Source organism: Ctenopharyngodon idella, chromosome 14, assembly GCF_019924925.1.
Source record: "Ctenopharyngodon idella isolate HZGC_01 chromosome 14, HZGC01, whole genome shotgun sequence".
Classification (NCBI taxonomy): Eukaryota; Metazoa; Chordata; class Actinopteri; order Cypriniformes; family Xenocyprididae; genus Ctenopharyngodon; species Ctenopharyngodon idella.
In genome coordinates, this window is record NC_067233.1 from 1,607,443 (window position 1) to 1,633,310 (window position 25,868).

At 38.9% G+C, this 25,868-nt stretch overlaps 2 protein-coding genes and 1 long non-coding RNA gene across 4 annotated transcripts in view; 2 read left to right on the top strand and 1 right to left on the bottom strand.

The window, feature by feature from the left end:
• neurl1b (neuralized E3 ubiquitin protein ligase 1B) overlaps nucleotides 1–10,973 on the top strand; it is a 39,967-nt gene extending 28,994 nt beyond the window's left edge. For both annotated transcript variants that reach the window (XM_051860586.1, XM_051860587.1), the window contains exons 2-5: nucleotides 1,305–1,871; nucleotides 5,987–6,700; nucleotides 7,206–7,328; nucleotides 9,633–10,973. In XM_051860586.1, coding sequence (XP_051716546.1) covers nucleotides 1,305–1,871; nucleotides 5,987–6,700; nucleotides 7,206–7,328; nucleotides 9,633–9,880 — 1,652 coding nt within the window. In that variant the 3' untranslated portion in view covers nucleotides 9,881–10,973. The remainder of the gene's footprint in view (nucleotides 1–1,304; nucleotides 1,872–5,986; nucleotides 6,701–7,205; nucleotides 7,329–9,632) is intronic.
• Nucleotides 10,974–12,647: 1,674 nt separating this feature from the next.
• LOC127494663 (uncharacterized) lies at nucleotides 12,648–15,206 on the top strand. Its single transcript, XM_051860720.1, has 3 exons — nucleotides 12,648–13,056; nucleotides 13,995–14,624; nucleotides 14,711–15,206. Exons 1-3 carry the CDS (start codon nucleotides 12,978–12,980, stop codon nucleotides 14,863–14,865), a joined length of 864 nt encoding a protein of 287 aa, XP_051716680.1. The 5' UTR covers nucleotides 12,648–12,977; the 3' UTR covers nucleotides 14,866–15,206.
• A 129-nt stretch (nucleotides 15,207–15,335) lies between these two features.
• Nucleotides 15,336–23,415, bottom strand: LOC127494665 (uncharacterized). The gene is made up of 5 exons (XR_007924938.1): nucleotides 23,311–23,415; nucleotides 23,124–23,143; nucleotides 22,948–23,048; nucleotides 22,403–22,858; nucleotides 15,336–15,350 (listed from the first exon to the last, which is right to left on the bottom strand). It is a non-coding gene; the product is annotated as an uncharacterized LOC127494665 (long non-coding RNA).
• Nucleotides 23,416–25,868: the final 2,453 nt, after the last annotated feature.

Below are 25,868 nucleotides of genomic sequence, written 5' to 3' on the forward strand. Positions count from 1 at the left end.
CATCGTCATTTTGTCTGCGTGAGATTCTCCAGCTTTGTTGTTGTTGAGCGACCGAAGCGCGAGCTGTTAAAGCTCCGCCCTCTTCTGGAAAGGGGGCGGGGAGCAGCAGCTCATTTGCATTTAAAGGGACACGGCGTGTTTTTGCTCACACCTAAATAGGGGCAAATTTGACAAGCTATAATAAATGATCTGTGGGGGATTTTGAGCTGAAACTTCACAGACACATTCTGGGGACACCAGAGACGTTGTGAAAAGGGGCATTATAGGTCCATTTTGAAGAAAATTATGCTTATTTTAGGATCATTAACATTGTTATGCATTGTGACAGTTAAGCATATTTAAACCTAAAGGGTCAATTGTTGGGAGTGTATTTGAAAGAAATAAAAAACTGTGAGAAATTATTTAATGAGATATTTTTTCTCATTATCATAATGAAATTTAATAATTTACATGTACTGCTTTATTACATACATGTAACATGTAGTAAGGACACTGTAAAATAAAGTTTAACTGAGGAAAGTGTGCACAGCTGTCGGAGCAAAAATATCTTTATGGTCGTAAAATAATTTTCTTTACATAACTTCCTATTCTTTTGATTTTGATGTGAAATATAGCCCAGACATTTCTTCGTGAGATTCACCTAATGTCATATTTCTGTGACAGATGAGGTTAAAGTATGTTTGCACTCGTGAAGATCTATTTAAGACACATCCAGTGCTCGTTCCTGGAACTGAGAAATCACGCCACGGAAGATTTACTGCTGTTGATTTGCTCTACTTTGATACAGCGCAGTGAATTATGGGAGCTCTGTCAACACCGTCATCATCACACTCTTTAGTGCTGCTGATTATACACCATTGTTTCCTGGAATAATGCCTTTTTAGTGCCCTGAAAAAGTGCACTTATGCTGTTCACTACATTCTGAGGTTATATAATGGAATCCAAAAGTTTTAAACCACTAGTAAAAATGCTTTTATTTATGGTTACATAAGAAATTTGAGTGAAAAGTTGTAGAGTTTCTGTGTGAACTTTTAACTTTTATTGTTAAACTGAAAAAAAAATGATATTTTCAGTATAATCTTATACAATGGATTCCTCCTGTATTTATTTAATAGGGATGTATCTATAGTAGGAGAAATTAGTATTATTTTTAATTATAAAACAGCTTTTTATGTCATTGTAGGTCTTTAATAATGATAAAATAAGTTGATATATGAATCATATTTGGCATTTGTGTGTATTACATCAGTATCCTGTGGCTTCTCAGAGGTTTCTAATGCACTCTAATGTTTTGACTCAAACAGATGCCAGCCTACAGCATCGCCCGGTGGCCAGTCGGCAGTACTGCACAGTTTCCAACAGTGGAGCAGAGCGCCGCACATCTGCCCCTCCAATCAGCATCGACTCTCCCCGTTTTCACCCTCACGCCAAGGGCAAAAACATCCGGCTGGACACACAGCTGCGCCGGGCCATCCGGAAGAACAGTTTCTGCAACGGCATCACCTTCAGCCAGCGTCCTGTGCGTCTGTATGAGAAGGTGCGCTTGCACCTCTCAGGAGTCCACACAGGCTGGAGCGGGGCTCTCCGCTTCGGTTTCACAAGCTTAGACCCTGGCGAGCTTGGCTTAGCTGACATCCCCAAATATGCTTGTCCAGACCTGGTGACACGGCCAGGATTCTGGGCCAAGGCTCTGCCTGAACGGCTGGCCATGCGGGACAATGTTCTGGCCTTCTGGGCTGACCGACACGGACGGGTCTTCTACAGCATCAATGACGGCGAGCCCATCCTCTTCCACTGCGGTCTGAGTGTTGCCTGTCCGCTCTGGGCCATCATAGACATCTATGGAATCACACAGGAAGTTACATTGCTGGGTGAGTCTTCAGATAATCCACTTTACTCCTGAATATTAATGATGTTTATTAATGATCTGGGAGAATTATAGCTGTCTCTGTTAACACGGCAGAGGTTTGTCTTCAGGATAAAGATTCAGCATCGAGTGACGATCCAAGATAGTACCAAAAAATGTTTATGAAATAAAATATTGAAATGTATCAATCTGCAAAATTAAGATAGTTCACCCAAAAATTAAAATTATGTCATCATTTACCATTTCTTTTTTTTTGGCTACACAAAAGAGGATATTTTGAACAATATTGGGGTCCAAACATTGAATCCTCTTGACTTTCATCAAATGGACAAAAAAACACAAAATATCTTCTTATTATCAAACACATCCAGTGCTCGTTATAACTGGAAATAAACCGTCGTAGGGTTTTGGATTCACCTGTTTGGTTTTTAATTGATCTTTTGTTCACAATACATTATCTAATTTTAATTTATACAGTTTGAATTGTTCAGAATGTACAAAAAAAAAAAAAAAAAAAGATTATTGGCCTTTAAGTGTGTGTGTGTGTGTGTGTGTGTATATATATATATATATCTATCAGGGTTGCCAGGTCTGCGTTTTTTCCCTACACCCAACATAATTTGTAGTGCCTCCCATCCAATAATGTTATGAAGAGACGAGAATACTTTTTGTGCGCAAAAACAAAACAAAAATAACCACTTTATTCAACAATCTCTTCTCTTCTGTGTCATTCTCATATGTTGTTTACGTCCAGCGCTTCCAGGTTCTATGTCAGAACGCCGACTCATTCACAAAAAGTATTCTCGTCTCTTCATAACATTAAGGTTGAACCACTGCAGTCACATGACTGTTTTAACAATGGCTTTAGTACCTTTCTGGACCTTGAAAGTGTTGATTATATTGCTGTCTATAGATACCTCTTGTATTTCATCAAAAATATCTTAATTTGTGTTCTGAAGATGAACGAAGGTCTTACGGGTGAGTAATTAATGACAGAAATTTCATTTTTGGGTGGAAAAAATAATTTTAACCTCTAATATTATAGTAATGTACCAAATGAGAGGATCCCGGTATAGTGTACAGCTTTAGTTGGGAGAGATTTTTTTTTTCCCTTAAGAAAATCAAACTGTCGGTATCGGCAGATATCATTCTGAATAATCAGCTATCAGCATAAAAATTTAATAAAATCTCTAATACATATACATACATACATGTACCATGTATACCACAAAAATGCAAGTTGTACAGATCAATATATCACATGCTTGAAAGCTGAATGTTGATTCTCGTGCCATCTGAAAAAAGACAAACTAATTCACCCTGGCAAACTTTGTAGATCACAAGATTTCAGAATTATAGACAGAGAAAACATCTAGCATGCAAAATAAAACTATAAACGAGAGTTAGACTGCTCTAGATAACACTGTGTCCACCAGCAGCACTCTTCACCCGCTACAAACGCTCATGCATCGAGCGTCACTGCTCATGTTCGGCAGGAGGCCCCGCGGGTTTGCCGTATGCCGCTGGATTTCATAAACTTGTGCAGCTGTAAGTAGGTCAGAGAAGGGTCATCTGGGATGTGTCACTCTGGCTGTCACACTTAAAGCTGTACTTCAAATGAAGCTAAATGTAGATTTCTTCCCTCATAGTTACAGGCTCTTTCTTTCTCGCTCCTTCTCTGCAGCGCTGAAGGACGTTGTTTACCTTCAGTCTGACGGGATTATTGACCATGTTTGGTCAGGACTGCCATGTATTTCTGGAGAAAGGGTCCCAGCCGAACACAGACCTATAGAGATGTTTGTTTTGCCTGGGTTTTCAGTCGCTTTGTTGGCTCATGAAGATAGATTTATAGACCGAGAGATTTATTGATCTGTGATGGGAATGAGTTATTTAATACACATTGCAGTTTGACCATGAACCATATTACACCATCTGAACCAGAGGTTCTCAATCTTTTAAAAGTGACGGACCTCCTTAACAAAATCTATTTATCTAAAATCTTTTATAAGTATATAAAAATGATAAAATAATAAATAATATAAATGATATATGTCTATGCTGTCTATCTTAAAACACCCAGTCCATAATTTTGATTATTTCTTTAAAGATTAACGTGCTATGTTTAGTTAATGAACCTTAATGTTAATTTTTATATTTTTATGCAATGCAATGAAATTATTCTATGATTCAGGCCATGGGTAAATTGAGTGCCCAATTACGATGAATGTCAGGTTACATTGACGTAAAAAATGCATGCTTTTATAATACTTTTTTTGACCTTTTTTTTTTTACCTGTATCAACCATATAATGCAAAATGTCAGATTTGGATTGGTCTGACCGATACCCGATCTGACAAAAACACCTGTGTCAGACCGATATTGATATTGGATTGGGGCATCCATATAGTAAGAAATAACAGTATTATTTTACAAACTTGTTTCTAATGTTATCCTAAACACTGGTTATATATTTAGTTACATTGTGTAATACTAGCCTTGCGCAGCCCATCGTTTATCCAAGCTTTAAAGGGGACATATCATGTCTTTTTTCATGTTTAAGTGCTATAATCGGGTCCTCGGTGCATCTGCCAACCCAGAAAACATGAAAAAGAACAACCCAGTAACTTTGTTTTGACAAGCCTTTCTCTGTAATCATGTGAAAAAACGAGCCGCTCAAATTTCGCTCCCCTTGTGACATAGGAAGGGGATCTTATTATAATATTTCCGCCCCTTAATCTGCATGTTTCCACCCACGGTGCCACCATTTTGTTGTAGAGTCTCGTTAGCTTAAGTTGACCCTGGCAAGCTTGATTGATAAAAAAGGAGAGTTTCTGAGTTTCAGGTATGCTATATTTAGTGGGCGTCCATACGGGTTTTGCACAAAAGATTAACATGACGGCACATGCTAGTCGACGAGTTGAATCAACTCCACAGCAACTACATAAATTTATCCACCAACCATTCAGAAACTTCTAAAAGTTGTAACTTCTTCCTGAGTCTCTCCATCAGTGTCGACTCCGGTTTGAACAATGTAAGGCTGAACACTTTCGTCATTTTGTCTGCGTGAGATTCTCCAGCTTTGTTGTTGTTGAGCAACCGAAGCGCGAGCTGTTAAAGCTCCGCCCTCTTCTGGAAAGGTGGCGGGAGCAGCAGCTCATTTGCATTTAAAGGGACACACACAAAAACTGTGTGTTTTTGCTCACACCCAAATAGGGGCAAATTTGACAAGCTATAATAAATGATCTGTGGGGTATTTTGAGCTGAAACTTCACAGACACATTCTGGAGACACCAGAGACTTATATTACATCTTGTGAAAAGATGCAATATGAAGATATTTCTTAGGATTTGGTTATTTTTATAACACACATACATCTTTCTAGTTATTCAAAGCTCTAAATTATTTTATTGGGTAGAAATTGTGGGGGAGGGGGCCTTCAAATATTTTTGTGGCTTTGAAGTCAAAAAGTTTGAGATCTGTTACTAGAGATGCCAACAGACACATGGCAGCTTGACAAATAAGTTGAGAGTTCACAGAGTTCTGCAGTCGTGACGTCAAATCCTGGAAGACTAATTTGCCGCTGGTTCCCTCGAGATTTTATAATAGGGTTTTTCAATTTAAGAGTAAAATAAGGTCTGTGGTAAACATAATGACAATATTTGGGCATTTTGTTCAACAACATAAACTGCACGTTGTTGTTGTTGGCGCCGATAGCCTCTTGGGCAGCACCAACATATAGACCTTTCCCGATCCCGTCCCCCTCCTCGCTATCACAATAAAGGCAAAAATCACCAAAATCTTAAAAAAATAAAAACTGGCACGTTGTAGAACAAGTATCCTCAAATTATGCTTACCATAGACCTTATTTTACTTATTGAAAACCCCCATTATAAAACCCCATAGGAAAATCTTGAGGGAACCAGTGGTGAATTAGTCTCCTGGGTTTTGACATCACGACTACAGCTACTTCTAGAGGGCAAATTGCGACATTCGTACCTAGAAGTGGATGACAGTGAAAATGCGCTTCAGCTTCACTGCTGTTATTAGAGCAGAAGAATTTAAAGTGCTTTCACTTGTTATGGTTTGTAACGACTCACTGGTCTCCCTCTCCTCTCTCAGAGAGCACGTTTGCTGAGAGCGTGGGCGCCAGCTGTCTGAGCGCTGCTCGACTCAGCGCCTATCTGCCCCAGAGCAACCACGACTCGGCCAACTACAGCAACAACCAGCTAGAGACCAACCAGGCCGCGGCGGCAAAGATTGCCACGCTACAGCTAGGCAGCTACAACCAGCTCATCCCCTGCTGCTCCACCTCCTCCACGCCCTCTTCCTCCATCCACAGGGCCGTCCGCGGCCTCTCCTCGCCCCTCGACACCGACCTGCACTTTCACCCAGTGCGAGGCCCTGACGTGGTTCTCTCCAATGATCGCACCGTCGCGTGTACCCACTTTCTGGACAGCAGCAGGACTCTGATGTTCAGCGACAGGCCCGTCCGGGTGGGCGAAACTCTGTACGTGGAGGTGGGCCATCTGGGCTTGCCTTACTTTGGGGCTCTTCTCTTTGGTATGACCTCTTGTGATCCTGGCACCCTCAGTGCTGGGGATCTGCCAGCGGACCCAGAGGTGCTTCTGGACCGTAAGGAGTACTGGGTGGTGTACAGGGGTTTTCCTGTGCCAGCGGCGGGCGACGTGCTCAGCTTTACCTTTCTGCCTAATGGGGAGGTCCATCACGGGGTCAACGGAGGGGCGCGTGGGCGTCTCCTGTGTGTCGACTCTTCTCAGGTTCTGTGGGCCTTCTTCACACTCCATGGGGCCGTGAACCGACTCAGGATATTAGGTAGGATTTAATCAAAAAACTTGTGTGAACTGAACAAATTGTTATCACATTATCCCCCGGTTTCACAGAAAGTCTTAAGCATAGTCAGGACTAAAATGTATGTTTGAGCTTGCACATGCATATCTTAAAATATGTCTCAAGATGCCCACCAGTAATGTATGTTTATAAACTGTCCTAATTGAACTAAGGTCTAATCCTGGCTTAATCTAAGCCCTGTCTGTGAAACCAGGCCGATATGTTCTTTGCACTACCAGTCAGAAGTTTGAAACATCTAATCATTCTGTTTTTCTTTCTAGAATTTCTAGATCTAGATTCTAAATGTCCAGATTTAGAATCTAGATTTCTTTGTAGAATAATAGCCAGCAGGACCCAAACTGTAATAAAATACAGCCTATAGTTTATCTATGCATTCTTTAATATTTTGTTGAGGTCATCTGAAGGAGGTTTGTTGGTGGTTGTTGTAATAAAGGTCAAAGTGGTAAACAGTGCTCTTATTGTCCACAAGGAACTGTTCAGGCCAGCCCACCCACCTCCCCGTCAGTGTCTCAAGGATCAACGCCTGATGACAGTGACTCTGATCTGGCTTTCAGTGTCAACAGATCCTCATCAGCATCTGAGTCGTCTCTGGGTGAGTCTCAACAAGCTCATTCATCAGCTCACATTCAGCTCTGAACTGCTGGAGGAGACAGAATGCTAATATGATGAAATGACTGATTAGAGTCGGCATGACATGAAAATTCACCCTGCTTCTAAATGCATGTTTCTGATCTTTTTGTGAATAATTCATCCGTGCATTTTTTCATTTTTAATGTTTAACTGAAAATGTCACAGCTGGATTCCGTTTCATTGTGACTTTATCAGAGCTGTAGGTTTGTTTTTAACCACCAACATCCCTTGCTAACACTTTAGGTTTTATAAAATGTTTTACAAGCTTTAAAAACTTCAGACATCGTTATTAGTTACTAGTAGTGTTTGCTGAGCCAAGCATCACTTTTACTATTGCTCATCCAGGGCTATGGTGGTGTCACTTAAACAACTATCACCTGGGAACAACCGAAAACACCCTAGCAACCACAGCAATACCCTAGCAACCGTGCAGAACACCCTAACAATCAGACTGCAATGCTTGTGCCAGAGGAGCTCAACTCCCACTCCCATGAAGCATTGCGAATGATGTGATTGAATCAGTCACCTTACAGTCTTAAATTAGTTGCTTGTATAAAAAGTTTTGCAAAACACTTTTTTTGCAATAAATTTAAATATAATGCTTTTTTTAATTGTTTTTCTGCTTCTAATTGTCTATAAATCAATGTTTTAATATTGCGTTGTGTTTTTTTTAATTAGTTGACTTCATTTGTTGTTTATTGCCTCATAAAAGATCTTAAGTTCACAGTTAAATCCTTTTTTACTTTTAATGTTATTATTCTTGAATCTCAGAGCTGGTTGGTTTTGGTTCATGGCTTAGAACTCCAGAGAATTAAAGAGAGTTCGAACTTAATTAGGGGCCAAGCACTGAATGTGCGTAAGCACCTATTATAATCGTTAGTGTTCTTCTTTTTCTGCTCTTGAAGTCTATGGCAGCCCATAGAACCGTATGGTCAAAAGTTGTGAAATTTGGCACACAGAACATAAATCACAGCAAATATGGAGTCTCTAACTCAATCCCTCTAGTGCCACCAACTGTACAAATTTGAACTCGCATTTACGCGAATAACTCTTCCGAAATGTTCAGAAAAACTTACTTTTTCAAATTCCTCCTAGACTGTTGCTCCAATTTGCACAAAAATTTAACCATATCATCTTCAGACCAAGCTGACAAAAAGTTAAGGAATTCAAGTTGATTAGTCACGCAGTTCTTGAATACCGCGCAAACAAATTTGACAAAAAACATGCCAAAACGAATGTAAAGCTATATCTCCGCAATGCTTTAGCGTATTTGGGTCAAACTTGGTTTGACCTAGGGATACCTACATGGTTTTGGCACAGTGCCACCTAGTGGTCAGATATATGAAAAATGTCTGTTTATGCTTAGAACTTCTGAAAAGTTTGGCCAAAACTGGTCTCTTTAGATTCGGTGCAGCATACCGAGTCAATCGATATCCAGTTTTCCCCATGTCGGCCATTTTGAATTTTGCAGTAAAATGCTATATTTTATGATTACGAAACTTGGTAAGTGTCAGCGGCACCATTCCTTGAAAGTACTCAAAAAGTTTAGAGACAGCACCACCTTGTGGTCAAAAATAATGAAATTTAAAAAATAAATGCTAATAGCTTTTGATTAATTTTGCCTATTGTAATGAAACTTGTCTTAATAGATTCCTTGGGTCATGCCAAGAACATAGATACTAAATTTGCTACAGTTAGCCAAACGTCCTGTCTGCCATTTTGATTTTCTTTAAAAACCTACTTTTTCAAAATACTCCTAGACCGTTTGTCCGATTTTCACCAAATTTGAGTCAGATCATCTTCAGACCATGCCAGCAAAAAGTTATGGATTCCGTGTCGATAGACGAAACCGTTTTTATATACCATATCAACAGATTTGACGGCATAATGCCAAACTGCAGCTGAGGCTTTATCTCAGGAAAGATCTGACATATTGACACCAAACTTTATGTGTGTAATTGTTACCCAACACTGACCACACCAGATCAATTTGGTGTTAGCGACACCTTTTGGTCAAAAGTAATAAGCAATTATGGCACATAACAAGCAATTGTATTAATGGCCTTCCAACCATTTTTCTTAAAATCGTCTCCAAATGTACTCATTTTTGCGGTTAGGGTTACGGTTCCTCATTCTGCCTCTGTGGTGTTTGGCCCCTTAACTGCTGCTTGCAGCTATATTGTTTAAATTACTTGTTGTTTTAACATCCAGAGGCTTTTTTCCACCGCAGCGGGTTTACAGTGTTGTTCAATGTGTTGTTTTTCAGTGACAGCTCCCAGTTCTCCTCTCAGTCCTCCGGTCTCACCGACTCTCTCCTCGTCAGACGCGCCTCTGGGCAGCAAGAGCAGCGAGTGCACCGTGTGCTTCGATCAGGAGGTGGACACCGTCATCTACACGTGTGGACACATGTGTTTGTGTAACGACTGCGGACTGAGGCTCAAGAGACAGATCAATGCGTGCTGTCCGATCTGTCGGAGACCCATAAAGGACGTCATAAAAACCTACAGACCATGAAGGACTAGAACATTTTCTATCAAATGATTCAAAACTCGGTAGCTGTGGTTGAATATCTGGACTAAACTTGTATTTGAGCCTGTGTATGTAGCTTTGATTTGTGTAGCATTAAGCTCTTGTCCGTATTTCTCCCACCTGATATTTTAAACGCAGATCATCTGAAGCCAAATGTAATTGATTTATGGTTGATGAGGATTAACAAAGGTTAATCTCGATTCTGATCAGATACTTCTAGTGCCTTTAACGTTGTTCCTAAAGCAGCACCTAATGGATTAGACAATCATATCTGAGTATGAATTAAGAAGTAATTCAGAGGGACCTCAAGATAAAAAGGAAAGAATGTTTTAATGTGCAAGCGATTAATACACAGGGCTACAAATATGATTTTATATGCTGTTTTAAAGTTTGATATTCTGATTGCTGTGTTAAAGTGAAGAAAGATTTGCATCATGACAGTTGAAGGGTTTGGAGATTTGTTGCACTTATAACTAGAGGTAAACTCAGCACTAAAACACATCGGCCCCTCTGAAGTCATTTCAGATGTGGATCTGGACGACTGCATCTTAATTCAGAACAAAAATACTTTGTTTATATTATAGAGTGATGTGGTATTGTATTGTATTTAATGTCAGATTTTGTCAAAATCTGTCATTTTCTTCTTACCTTGACATTTTGTCCAGTGAGCAGTATAACAAACAACAGGTTTATTCTTTACAGTAATCATTTTTGTCTGTTTCTGGACTGTAAACAAAACAGGCTAGAAAAGCTAAAATACTGCTGCGAAATTATTGTAGAAATTGCAATCAATGCTATTATTGATCAATCCAGTGGATATCACACATTCATCAGGGGACATTATGCTTAATAATAATATTGAAATAAATGGTGGTGATGATGGGAGAAATTATGTAAAACTATTTACATAAATACAAGTACTCATGTAATGGACCATATACTACCATCTATTAATCATCACTGTACGTTTTCTACCAAATGTAACAAGGAAAATCTGCCAGTGATGACACAAGTGTTCAGTGATAAAATATATGGTTGAATTTGAGTTTCATATTGTCAATAAAACTGGCCACAGTTCTGAAGGTTATTTTTTTTAATACAAATAATGGAGATTTCCTTGTGCTTTCCTTGCAATGAGAAACTGAATTAATGCACAAAAATAAAATATATAGGGAAAAAAATCTTCTACAGAACCCTTTAGTTGATTAGAAATATTAAAGATCAATGAATAAAATTTTGGTTAAAACGAATGACTTTTTTGGTGACAAATTTTGTCCATCTAGTAAAAAATGACAAAAGCAGTGTTAATTGATTATAAAAACCACATAATCTCATTGTTAACACTTAATAAAACTTCAAAATTAATTATATCTCCATTATGTTATTTTACACTTTTAAAAACCTTATTCGTCAATGACCCGATTAATTAAAGGTACACTATGTAACTTTTGGCCCTCTAGCGGTTAAAAAAAAAACTGCATTTTGCAGAAGAACATTGTTGTGGTTGTGTTTCGGCTCCGTGCGGATGAATATGGTTCTTTCTCATAACTAATAGAGATTATCCTACTGCTCATAAAACATTCACTACTAGTCTTAAGATATTTAAACAGTTTAGATGGAAAGATCTCAGGCTGACTAGCTGAAGACGTTACTGTAGAAAAAATAGAATGTAGAATAAAGAATAAATCTTAAACATAGCAAGGACTGAGGTCCTAAAAAGGGATTTTCACAGTGGTGCCATTGAAGAACCATTTTTAGTTCCTCAAAGAACCTTTCAGTGATAAAAGAACCATTTTTTTCTTAATAATCTATAGAACCACTATAAAGAAACGTGCAGTGGGAATGTTGAACATATAGATGTAAATAAAGAAGCTTTAATTAAGAGTGTATCTTGATTAACTGCGTTCTGAGGTGGGAGGGAGAAATTACAGAAATTAATGTTCGTGACATCATATGTGTAATGCTGTCGCCCTCTGCTGGTAACACAGACACTTCTTCATCCATTTTCTCTTCGCCTTTTCTTAAACTTATACTGAGGTTGATAAAATATGTAAAGATATTTTGATTAAGGAACTTTGACTAAATGACTTTATGCAATGACTGAATGCATATAATATCATTAATTATAGGCTATAGCCAATAAATGAAAACTAAAACATGGTTTCCACTGCTACTACACAAAAAAAATGCTGGGTTAAAAACAACCCCAGTTGGGTTGAAAATGGACAAACCCAGCGATTGGGTTAAATGTTTGTCCAACCTGCTGGATAGTTTTATTTAACCCAACTATTATTTTAAAATTACAATATGTCTGGCTTAAAATGAACACAAAATAGGTTGGAAATTAAAAATCAGACACATAATTACTAGAAGCAACAATAATAATCAAAAGGTGAACATTTATTAAGCAATTTAATAAATTCATTAATCTTATTAATAAATGTTAATTTCCAACATATTTTGGGCACATTTTAGGCAAACAATACAGTAATTTTTAAACAATAGTTGAGTTAAATAAAACAACCCAATCGCTGTGTTTGTCCATTTTCAACCCAACTTGGGTTGTTTTTAACCCAGCATTTTTTCGAGTGTTGGTAGTAAATGATACCTAGTAAATGAAAAACAACTCTCTCTCTTTATTACTTACACAAAGAGACACTTAAGAGATAAATATATTCGTATTTTCATAGATCAGTCACATTTGGCCCTTCAAATCCCCTCGTGACGCGAGCGTTGCGTTTTTTTCCCGGGCTCCGTATGTTTAGTTCGACTTTTAAAAAATGCGTTTCGATGCTCTTGCCTATTGTTCCATTTTAGAACGCATCAGTGACGACATGCCACTTGCGATCGTCTTAATTAGCGGCAGCAGCACCTGGAGGCAGGATCATGAATACAGAATCTCAGACGAGGGTTTATAGGCGAGTAGAAACACCTGTGAGAGTCTCGAGTCTTCAGAGAAAACTCGCGCCAGTTTAAAGAGAAAAAACGATTGTGTCTTCACACATAAAAAGAATCACAGTTTACAGACCATAGAGAGTTTATACGCACCGTGTCCCGATTTGACAAATCTACATTGGACATCATGTCCGTGACTTTGTGTTCCACCTGTAAAGACGGTGTAGACATGAGCCAGGAGGATCCTGTAGAGAACAGCTCAACAGGTGAGATCGAAATTACTTTTGAAACTGAGACATATCTATACAGATCATGTTTCTTGAGCTCCAGCATTGAGATCGCAATAGTCTTTTCATCCCTATTGTGCCGTATATCCGAGTGAAACGGCTTCTCGAACAAGAACAAATGTAGGGCGGGGCTTGATTTTGTCCGTGGGAATTGATTGGATGGTTGTGGTTTGCTATTGGTGGATCTCATGTGAGTGACAGGTTGCCCCGCCCTCGTCATCAGAGAAGAGAAGTGACGTCGCTGAGAGAGGGAGGGGAAGTTATTTTAATTCAAGATTATGAGGAACATTAACGGACTTAACGGACACGTGCCATTTTAAGTCCTCAAGACCAAAAGTGCATTTGAAGGCCCCGTCCCAAATGGCACCCTAAACCCTCACGGTCTTCCTCTGAGTCTGCACTTTTGTGACGTAACGCCACTTTGACTGTCGGCTGCGCTCGCAAGCATCCTTTTGAAACCATAAAATTGACAAATGGGACACTCTGCGTTCTCATGGACTTAATGGACAAGCGCACGCGGCAGCCATTGTAAGTCCACAAGACCGAAAGTGCATAGAAGTGTGCCATTTGGGATGCGGCGAAAGTGCCGTTACGTCATGAAAGTGCGGACTCGTAGGAAGACCACAAGTGTTTAGGGTGCCATTTGGGACAGGGCCAAAGTGTGCTATTTGGGACAGGGCCAGACATAACCACAATCTTGTTGTGCGTTGCTGTGAACGCTAAAGCTATCATTATAGTTATCTTTATAGTATCACCACACTTGAACTTTCGTATGCGAATGCAAAATGTCTTCCTGCACTTAAATGTCAGCGGCGCTCAAAGACTAGTGTGATCATATGAATATTACGGTAAAATGTTATTTAAATTTAATCTGTGGTCAGAGATGTTTCTAATATTTGTGTTTTCCTTTATTTTAGAAAAACTTACAAGTCCCCACAAAGCAGGAATCCGTTTATTCTTGCACAGAGCACAGAAGGCTGTGGAGAACGGCTTCCTCCGCTTCTGCTGTCAGGACTCAGAGGAGTGTTTTGTGCCTCCACCTTCTAAGCCACATTACGCAGGTTTAGAGTCCACAGAAACACAGACTGAAGACACTACACCTGGCTCGGACGTCACGTGCATCTCTGAGCAGCGAACAGAGAGCCTTAGCGTTCAGAGCAGATGTTCGGACTTTGTGTTGCCGGGTGAAGTGCCTGTTGAGACTATTCCACACGAGACCGGAGCCAATGTCACTACACTGGACATCACGTCCATCGCTGAGGACAATGTAAAGAAGATTGACAAACGCATAAGTTGGAAGAAGACCCGATCATTCTTCCGGAGAGCCCGTGAGGCTCTGAAGCTGCCGTTACTCTGCAGTGGCGTGGACGCGGTGGAGTCTTTGGTGCCTCTAACAGACTCGACAGACTCTACAGAAGCTCAGTGTGGCGACTCTACACAAACACTAGACCTTGAGGAGCTGAGCGATGGGATGTTATCCGGTTCGGAAAGCATCCCAGACACGGTGCTGCCAGGTGAAGTGCTTTTTGAGCCGGCAGAGGCTTCAGGTATGGAGGCCTAGCTTGTGAAGATCATTTAATTTGAGGTCAGAAATGTTCCTAATAATTGTGTTATCTGCTCTTCTTTGTTTTAGAAAAACCTAAAGAACGGACTATGAAGGAAAAGATCTGTTATTGCCTTAAAAAAGCTTGGACGGGTATAAAGCAGCACTTCCTCTTCTGTGCCGTCACCTGTGCCAGATCCCTCAGACTAACAGCCGACTTCTGCTCAATCTGCAAGTGGCGCTGATGCTAATGATGAGTATTATTATGCAGCTGTCGTGGTTTGAGCATGCCCAAAAATAATAAATTATAATTGCATAATTTACGTTTTTTGTAATAATCCTAAACCGAGTGAAAGAATAGCACAGGGTATCATAATCTGAACTTTAAAACAGAATTGCAGGCATTCTTGTTAGAGACCAAAAAGTGCCTTCAATTTTCCATTATGTGTAATGCAGTTCTAAAATATCTATAATGAACTGGTTTTTAGTGGTGCATTCTGTGTGTTAATATTTTCTTATTTCCACTTTTGACTATTCTTGTGTAAGACTCCCTTGTGTAACTTCTTTAGACACACCTAGACAAAACAAGAACTAGACCTTGGACACACTTATACATTTGCACATACATTTGAACATCTGACCTCGCTTATTATATTTCTTAATATGCCATATATGGTAGGGGTTGATCTTTGAGCACTGTGATTGGACGGTCTGGACATCGTGGATGATTCTGCTTTAAATATGACCCTTCTTCCTTAATAAACTAGAGAATGTTATGGTACTACATTTGTTCTGCTCGATCATTCTCCCGCAGCGCCCGTTTCCAACTGATGACTGAGTCTACCTGAAAATGATTTTAACAGGGTGTCAAAAGCTCACACACCCTTTATGATATTCTACTCTCTAGAAATGATCCTTGTGCCTCCTTCAAAGTAAATCTTCACCTATTTTATCTAGTCTTTTCAAGATTCGAGGGAGAAAACGAAACAGCTTCAATATGCAGCATTTATTAAACCGTTACACATTCAGGTTATAATGAATGAGACACGAGTACAATAATGCTGACTAAAGGTCTGTCAAGCTGAATTGTGGTGCCATTCCTGTGTCACTCCTGCAGATCTTCGTCGCATCTGCCTTCCTTCACCATAAAGATTTGAGTGTTTTATTCCCTAAAAATAGAGAGAGATTAAAGTGAAGTTTAAAAGTGACTATAAACTGTTTTTAAACCTACAGTACTTTGTTTAAACTCACATGTTGGCAGCATACAGTTCGCATTCATTGCCGTATGTTATTCCATCAGATCCACACACGGGTTTATAGACCGCTGGGCACATGATAGGCGAGTTAGGCTGGTCACATAAACAGAAAATAACATTGAGTTATTTGAACATGGAGGGAAGTAATTCTACAGCCTTTATGTACTCACCTCTCTCGCTCCATCAGATACGACCACTGTTTGTGTCAAGAAGGAAAAAACAAGGATTAAAGTTTATCATGATATGGCAAGAAGAATTAACAGACACACTAACTTCTTGTTTTGTCCATACAATGAAAGTCAATGAAAGTCTAATGTTGTTTTGTTGGACAAAAACAATATTTCAGTCATTTTTTAGTGAACCATCCCTTAAATCACACTTAAAAATGTCTGAACATGATTTAAATCTTACACATTTTTTATTTGTCCTACTTTAGCAAAGGTGAATTAAGACTTTTCGAAACGATGAAACTCTTCATTATTCATTATGAAGCAAGACTGTTAGTATCAGTGTATATTGCAGGTTCTCATGTGACAAATGATCCTAATATCAGTTGTTTTTGTGAATGAAATCATTATATTACTCACCTAGGACACAGAGAAGGACGATGACTCCTCGTGCAAACATTGTTCCAGACTTGAGAGCCGGAAGCTAGTTGTTTAAAGTTTTAAATATGGATATTTTTCTTACAAAAACGCATCCCTTCACTTCAAAAGGCCTTTATTAACCCTCGGGAGTCGTATGGTTTCATTTTTTTTATGGATGGATGCATTTTTCAGAATTTGGCCTACCATTCACAACCGTTATAAACCTTGGAGGACTAAGGATATTTTTAAATATATCTCGGATTGTGTTCGTCTGAAAGAAGATAGTCATATACACCTAGGATGGCTTGAGGGTGAGTAAATCATGGGATTATTTTCATTTTTGGATGAACTATCCCTTTAATTAATTTGTGGTTATGATAGTAAAGCTGCATTCGTTGGCCAAATAGTATATTAGTAGTGTTAAACAAGCTGTGTTTGGAATAATAATCACGCTAGCAAGTGTTAAGTTTGCTGAAAATAACAATAACAACTTTAAATGAAAAAGTCGGTCACGTCAGGCTAATTAACAGTTCCAAGCTTGACATATTACTGAAATATTAAATGTTTATCATAACATCTATTTAATGATGCCATTATATCAACATTTTTGATACCATAGAAATGTCATAATTCTTGTCACCAATGTCAATATCACAAAAAACTACTAGCCTAAATAAATAAAACTCAAACTCACTGAAGACAAGTAAACAGTGAGTGATGAAATAAGAATAAGAAGCTAATTACAAGCAATAGGACAAAAAACTACAGAATAATAAATGCTATGCATTGTATAAATGAATCAAATGTATAAAAACACTGCATAGTCTTCATTGTGTAAATTAAATATATATTTACTCTAATTAAAGTTACAGAAGTGGAATTGTCAAGAGCAGTGAGAGACTTTTTTTCTCTTTTGTTGTTTGATTAATATGAATGACAGACAGCAGGAAAATTAGACAGCTGTCGCTCTAGGTATATTTGGTGCAAAACAACTGAGCACCTGTGACAGTGAGTTTGTAGTTGTAGAGAATAGCCACACAGGTGCTCAGTTTTGCACCAAATATACCTTCATAAAGAGCTGCCCGGGTCCATTACTGTAACACGTGCGTTTAAATGACTGTTTAGGAGGATACTTGCAAAGATGGGCATTTTGACACATACACGTATGTATTTATAATTTAACCGTTCAAGGCCAATAAAGCGGCAAATATAACTCCGTTCAAAACTCACACGCTCTGTGAGCAGCGGATGTGTCTGCGTCTCTCAGACAGTATCTCTGAGAAATTACTTTTCTTTTGCTGCTGACTGCAATTCAAAGGCTTAAAATCACCTATTTTAAACTGCAATGCTTAAAAAAGCATGCAAATGATAGGCTTTCGTGACCACGCAGCACAGCAAACTCACGTGAATGAGTAACTTAAGAAGGCACGAGTCTGTTGATAGGCTTGTTCGAGATCGGCGTATGACATCAAAGTACCGCGAGAGCGATTCAAAAGCATAAGGAGTCGTATGCTCTCCAAAACACTCTCGCGGTACTTTGATGTCATAGGACAATATGACTGCGCAGCGCCGATGCATCTCGAACAAGCCTGATGTCATTCACTTTCAAAAACTCATCGGATCTAGACGTATCACAATAATGACCTATTTTGGATCGAAAACGGCGACAAGGTGACAAGTTTACACCCCTGATTGTAAGTCCACAAGACCAAAAGTGCATATGAAGGCCCTGTCCCAAATGGCACACTTCATAGCACCTTAACATCATAAGGAGAATCATTTTTGTGTGCCAAAAAAACAAATCAAAATAACAACAATATCTAGTGACGGGCCGATTTCAAAACACTGCTTCATGAAGCTTTACGAATCTTTTGTTTCGAATCAGTGGTTCGGATCGCCTATCAAACTGCCAAAGTCACGTGAGCTATTGAAATTTGGAAACACTTATGACGTAACGAAGACTCGTTTACTGAAATCACATGATCTTGGCGCTCCGAACCACTGATTCGAAACACATGATTCGTAAAGCTTCATGAAGCAGTGTTTTGAAATCGCCCATCACTAGATATTGTTGAATAAAGTCGTTATTTTGGGGTTTTTTTGGTGCACAAAAAGTATTCTTGTCGCTTCGTGACATTAAGGTTGAACCACTGTAGTCACATGACTGTTTTAAATACAAACCCGATTCCAAAAAAGTTGGGACACTGTACAAATTGTGAATAAAAAAGGAATGCAATGATGTGGAAGTTTCAAATTTCAATATTTTATTCAGAATACAACATAGATGACATATCAAATGTTTAAACTGAGAAAATGTATAATTTTAAGGGAAAAATAAGTTGACTTTAAATTTCATGGCATCAACACATCTCAAAAAAGTTGGGACAAGGCCATGTTTACCACTGTGTGGCATCCCCTCTTCTTTTTATAACAGTCTGCAAACGTCTGGGGACTCTGGAGACAAGTTGCTCAAGTTTAGGAATAGGAATGTTGTCCCATTCTTGTCTAATACAGGCTTCTAGTTGCTCAACTGTCTTAGATCTTCTTTGTCGCATCTTCCTCTTTATGATGCGCCAAATGTTTTCTACGGGTGAAAGATCTGGACTGCAGGCTGGCCATTTCAGTACCCGGATCCTTCTTCTACGCAGCCATGATGTTGTGATTGATGCAGTATGTGGTCTGGCATTGTCATGTTGGAAAATGCAAGGTCTTCCCTGGAAGAGACGACGTCTGGATGGGAGCATATGTTGTTCTAGAACTTGGATATACCTTTCAGCATTGATGGTGCCTTTCCAGATGTGTAAGCTGCCCATGCCACACGCACTCATGCAACCCCATACCATCAGAGATGCAGGCTTCTGAACTGAGCGCTGACAACAACTTGGGTTGTCCTTGTCCTCTTTAGTCCGGATGACATGGCGTCCCAGTTTTCCAAAAAGAACTTCAAATTTTGATTCGTCTGACCACAGAGCAGTTTTCCACTTTGCCACAGTCCATTTTAAATGAGCCTTGGCCCAGAGAAAACGCCTGCACTTCTGGATCATGTTTAGATATGGCTTCTTTTTTGACCTATAGAGTTTTAGCCGGCAACGGTGAATGGCACGGTGGATTGTGCTCACCGACAATGTTTTCTGGAAGTATTCCTGAGCCCATGTTGTGATTTCCATTACAGTAGCATTCCTGTATGTGATGCAGTGCCGTCTAAGGGCCCGAAGATCACGGGCATCCAGTATGGTTTTCCGGCCTTGACCCTTACGCACAGAGATTGTTCCAGATTTTCTGAATCTTTGGATGATATTATGCACTGTAGATGATGATAACTTCAAACTCTTTGCAAGTTTTCTCTGAGAAACTCCTTTCTGATATTGCTCCACTATTTTTCACCGCAGCATTGGGGGAATTGGTGATCCTCTGCCCATCTTGACTTCTGAGAGACACTGCCACTCTGAGAGGCTCTTTTTATACCCAATCATGTTGCCAATTGACCTAATAAGTTGCAAATTGGTCCTCCAGCTGTTCCTTATATGTTCATTTAACTTTTCCGGCCTCTTATTGCTACCTGTCCCAACTTTTCTGGAATGTGTAGCTCTCATGAAATCCAAAATGAGCCAATATTTGGCATGACATTTCAAAATGTCTCACTTTCAACATTTGATATGTTATCTATATTCTACTGTGAATAAAATATAAGTTTATGAGATTTGTAAATTATTGCATTCCTTTTTTATTCACAATTTGTACAGTGTCCCAACTTTTTTGGAATCGGGTTTGTATGTCTTTAGTAGCTTTCTGGGCATTGAAAAAGGAAATTATCTTGTTGGCAATGGAGGCCTCACTGATCCATCAGATTTCATCAAAAATATCTTAATTTGTGTTCTGAAGATGAACGAAGGTCTTACAGGTGTGGAACGACATGAGGGTGAGTAATTAATGAGAGAATTTTCATTTTTGGGTGAACTAACCCTTTAACTATAGACCTTATGCACCAGAGAAATAAGCGCGCCGCCATCTTTATAAAATTGTCTTTGAACTTCCGTTTTTGCGGTAGCTCTGTACATTTCTATGGCATCGCTGTCAAAGAATAATTAGCTGGTGAAGTGGATTTACCTGTTGTATGAGTTAATGAAAAATATCATGAGCATTGTAATGTTTAAAGCAGATGTCTTAACAAATGTCAGTAGACCTGAGAAGATTTTAAAACGAGCAGTTCATTCATAAATACGTAAGATCGCTGTGGAAATACAAACCGAAAGTCAAAAGACAACGAGCGCAGCGCTGAAAAGAGGCGGAGCTACATAAGGTCTATACATGTACTTACAATAGGGTTAGGTTTAGGATTAGTGTCAGTTGCATGCAATTATGCAAAATTTATAGTAATTACTATAGTAACTACTGTACATGTAACAAGCACACTGTAAAATGAAGTGTTACTCTTTAAACAGCCACATATAAACCACATGTGGGATTAATAAAGATCAATAATAACGCTGGAGCATCAAGTCATTCTCACCGCCTTTATTTGATTCAAACTAATTAAAGTACTGGAGAGATGTGCAATGATTGGTGGGTAAGCTTTCCTTTCCACTTCCTGTGAAGTGATGTATCCATGTTCCCTTATTCCCTGTGCTGTCCACTTCGCAGGGCACTTACGGTCGACTGGAACGCACTTGAGGTTTTTAGTGGTGCATTCTCTGAGATAATATTTTCTTATTTCTTCGACTCCACTTTTGACTATTCTTGTGTAAGACTCCCTTGTGTAACTTCTTTAGACACACCTAGACAAAACAAGAACTAGGCCTTGGACACACTTATACATTCACACATACATTTGAACATCTGACCTCGCTTATTATATTTCTTAATATGCCATATATGGTAGGGGTTGATCTTTGAGCACTGTGATTGGACGGTCTGGACATTGTGGATGATTCTGCTTTAGGTAACACTTTAGAATACTGATTCTTCATTAATGAATAACTACACAGGAACAAATAAGTAATGCATTATTAACACTCTAGTAACTACTATTAACTAACAAGAAACTCTGATTAATGAATTAGTAAGTAATAGTGATCAGTTGAAGGTAGTAGTTCACTATTAGCTAATCAGTAATTATCTTTTCTTTCATTCCTCCCAGAGAACTACTGAAAACTACTATATACAAGTTCATAATTAACATGAATGATGCATAATGTATAATTAATTCTAAAGTGAAGATCATGGTAACCCACTAGTAATGACTGAAGTATTATCAAATCCTTCAGAAGGAATTACTAATTATTTGGATCAGTATTATAAAGTGAAAAACATGATAACTCTCTAGTAACTACTGAAGTCATTGTAAACTTTTGAGGTTTTTGTAAAGTATTGGATAGTAATAACTCAAGAGTTACAACATAATTCTAAAGGAACTACTAATTATTTGGATCAGTATTCTAAAGTGAAGATCATGGTAACCCACTAGTAATTACTTAAGTGTTACCAAATACATCAGAAGGAATTACTGTACAAAAATGTGCAAAAACCTCAAAAGTTTACAATGACTTCAGTAGTTACGAGAGAGTTATCATGTTTTTCACTTTATAATACTGATCCAAGTAATTAGTAATTTTTTCTGAAGGATTTGATAATACTTCAGTCATTACTAGTAGGTTACCGTGACCTTCACTTTAGAATTAATTATACATTATGCATCATTCATGTTAATTATGAACCTGTATATAGTAGTTCTCAGTAGTTCTCTGGGAGGAATGAAAAAACAGTAGTTACTGATTAGCTAATAGTGAACTACCACCTTCAACTGATCACTATTACTTACTAATTCATTAATCAGAGTTTCTTGTTAGTTAATAGTAGTTACTAGAGTGTTAATACTGCATTACTCATTTGTTCCTGTGTAGTTATTCATTAATGAAGAATCAGTATTCTAAAGTGTTAACCTGCTTTAAATATGACCCTTCTTCCTTAATAAACTAGAGAATGTTATGGTACTACACTGTCTTTGTTCTGCTCGATCATTCTCCCACAGCGCCCGTTTCCAACTGATGACTGAGTCTACCTGAAAATGATTTTAACAGGGTGTCAAAAGCTCACACACCCTTTATGATATTCTACTCTCTAGATATGGTCTATGTGCCTCCTTTAAAGTAAATCTTCACCTATTTTATCTCGTCTTTCCAAGATTTGAGGAAAAAAACAGAACCAAACAGAACAACTTCAATATGCTGCATTTATTTAAGGATTAAACCGTTACACATTCAGGTTATAATGAATGAGACCCGAGTACAATAATGCTGACTAAAGGTCTGTCAAGCTGAATTGTGGTGCCGTTCCTGTGTCACTCCCCCAGAATGCATCTGCCATGCTTCACGATAACGATTTTAGCATCTGATTTCCTAAAAACAGAGAGAGATTAAAGTGAAGATTAAAGTTTGAAAGGGACTCTAAACTGTTTTTAAACCTACAGTACTTTGTTTAAACTCACAAGTTGGCAGCATGCAGCAGGCATGCATTGCTGTATGTTATTCCATCAGATCCACACACGGGCAAAAAGACCCTTGGGCAATATCCAGGATTAGGGTTAGGCTGGTCACATAAAGAAAACAACATTGAGTTATTTGAACATGGAGGGAAGTAATTCTATAGTCTTTATATACTCACCAATCCATCAGAAACGGCCACTGTTTGTGTCAAGAAGAAAAAACAAGAATTAAAGTTCATCATGATATGGCAAGAAGAAATAACATACACACTAACTTCTTGTGACATTTGTTTAACTGAACCATCCCTTAATTAGCAATATTCTAATATCAGTTGTTTTTGTGAACTAAATTATTATATTACTCACCTAGGACACAGAGAAGGACGATGACTCCACGTACAAACATTGTTCCAGACTTGAGAGTGAACTCGCTAAATCTGACAATATGATCAGTGATAAAATGATCCGCCTATTTATATCAGTACTGTATCCACCTCTTAATGGGAGTGGACCGTCCATCCCACCGATTCACCACACACACACACACACACACACACACACACACACACACACACACAAAGGGAGGTTTACTACGCACTTTTAGTTTGATAGATTTCTTTAATTTAGCCGTTAGGTGTGTGTGATGTTGATTGATTGTTTGATTATGATCACCTGAAGATTTATAGCATTTTGTATATAACCATTGAGAACAAGTGAATTGTTGCACTGATGTTTGCACTGTTTTTATCTCCAGTTTAAACTTAATAAAAATATTTTTAGACTGCAGACCTTTTTCACATCTTTATCTACTGAAACATAGGTCTCAGCACCTAATTAACTTGAAGAGTGCTTTGATTGTTGTGTGTGATGACAAATGAATAATCACTTGAGTTGTATGAAGTCCATCATGGGTAAAATATTCAGTTTAATCTCTCTGATTCTGCCAAATCATTCAGTTCCCGTAAAACTGCTCAACTGTTTTCTTAAGCGCTTCTTCAAAGAAAATGTTCTGTACAAAGTACAAATACGTTACACATATTATCAAGTATTTTTTGCACATTTATCTGTCTTGTTTAATCCAAGGCTGTTCATTTAATGATTTTTTAAAAAAATATGATGCATAAATATCTGCTACCATTTGCATGAGGCACTAATAATAAAATATACAAAATAGGGCCTGAAAGTATAAAAAATTAAATTTTGATCATCAACCTCAGTTTGTATTTTTGGTTCATTTAAGTTTACCGTTTTTGTATGTGAGAATACTGATACCCGTACAATCATTACTGAGGGATTTCTTCATAACATTGTCATGAAAATGTGAAAATAAATGTTAGCCTTGAACTTGGACAGGATTTTTGCATCTTGTCTGACTTGATAATTTATATTTTTATTCGAAGACTTGACATAATTGTTAAAGGGACCTTTAATGCCTCTTTTCACAAGATGTAATATAAGTCTCTGGTGTCCCCAGAATGTATCTGTGAAGTTTCAGCTCAAAATACCCCACAGATCATTTATTATAGCTTGTCAAATTTGCCCCTATTTGGGTGTGAGCAAAAACACGCCGTTTTTGTGTGTGTCCCTTTAAATGCAAATGAGCTGCTGCTCCCGGCCCCCTTTCCAGAAGAGGGCGGAGTTTTAACAGCTCACGCTTCGGTCGTTCAACAACAACAAAGCTGGAGAATCTCACGCAGCCAAAATGAGGATTGTCAATAACGGTGTTCAGCCTTACATTGTTCAAACCGGAGTTGACACTGATGGAGAGACTCAGGTTTTGAATTGCTTGAAATATGATTGAAATCACTTCAAAAAGGAAAATACAGTTAATGTACAACATGTGCATCATATAAAATCGTCTCAGGTTACGTATGTAACCATAGTTCCCTGAGAAAGGGAACGAGATGCTGCGTCCGATAGGATCGCTTTGGGAACGCCCTCAGCGTGATAGCGTCTGATGCACGTCTGTCAACTAGTCCAATGGCGAGAGTGAACGTCACGGGCGGGTGACGTCATGACCAGGAAAGGATAAATACACATCCGGCGAGACCGGTTTTAGCTCAAATTGGCGAAGCAAATCGATCACAGGGATGCAGGGAGTATGGCAACGCGACGCAGCGTCTTGTTCCCTTTCTCAGGGAACTATGGTTACATACGTAACCTGAGACGTTTCCTTTCGAGGGAACTCGCGCTGCGTCCGATAGGATCGCTTTGGGAACGATATACCAAAACGCCATAATCACAAATACCTGTCTGTGTGAAACTGTGGCACACTTAAAACAGCAACACGAATGATCCTGGAGCTGCGTCCAGGTCAAGGTCATAATATCTCACAAAAGTGAGAGGCGAGGACCAACCGGCCGCATCGCAGATCTCTTTGAGGGAAACCCCCGAAATTAAGGCCTTGGAGGTCGCCATACTCCTAGTTGAATGTGCTCTGATAGCTAAAGGACACTGCTGGCCAGAGACCTCGTAGGCGAGCGAAATAGCCTCGACTATCCACTTGCTTACAGTGTGTTTAGAGGCAGGACGACCCCTGTTATGTGGTCCAAAGCACACAAATAACTGGTCTGCTTTCCTCCACAGGGCAGCTCTGTGGACATATGTGTCCAGTGCTCGCACTGGACACAGTAGATTCAGTTTCTCCTGGTCTGGGGTAACAAATGGAGGAGGACAAAAAGCTTGCAACACAATAGGCCTTGGAACATTAGTCAAAACCTTAGGGATATACCCAGGTTTGGGGTAGAGGAAGGCTTTGACCATCCCCGGCGCAAACTCAAGACAGGTTGGGGACACTGAAAGGGCCTGAAGGTCTCCTACTCTCTTAAGGGACGATATAGCGAGAAGGAAGACAGTCTTAAGTGTCAGGAACTTATCTGAGACTGACTCAAGTGGCTCAAATGGAGCTGTAGATAGGCCTTCTA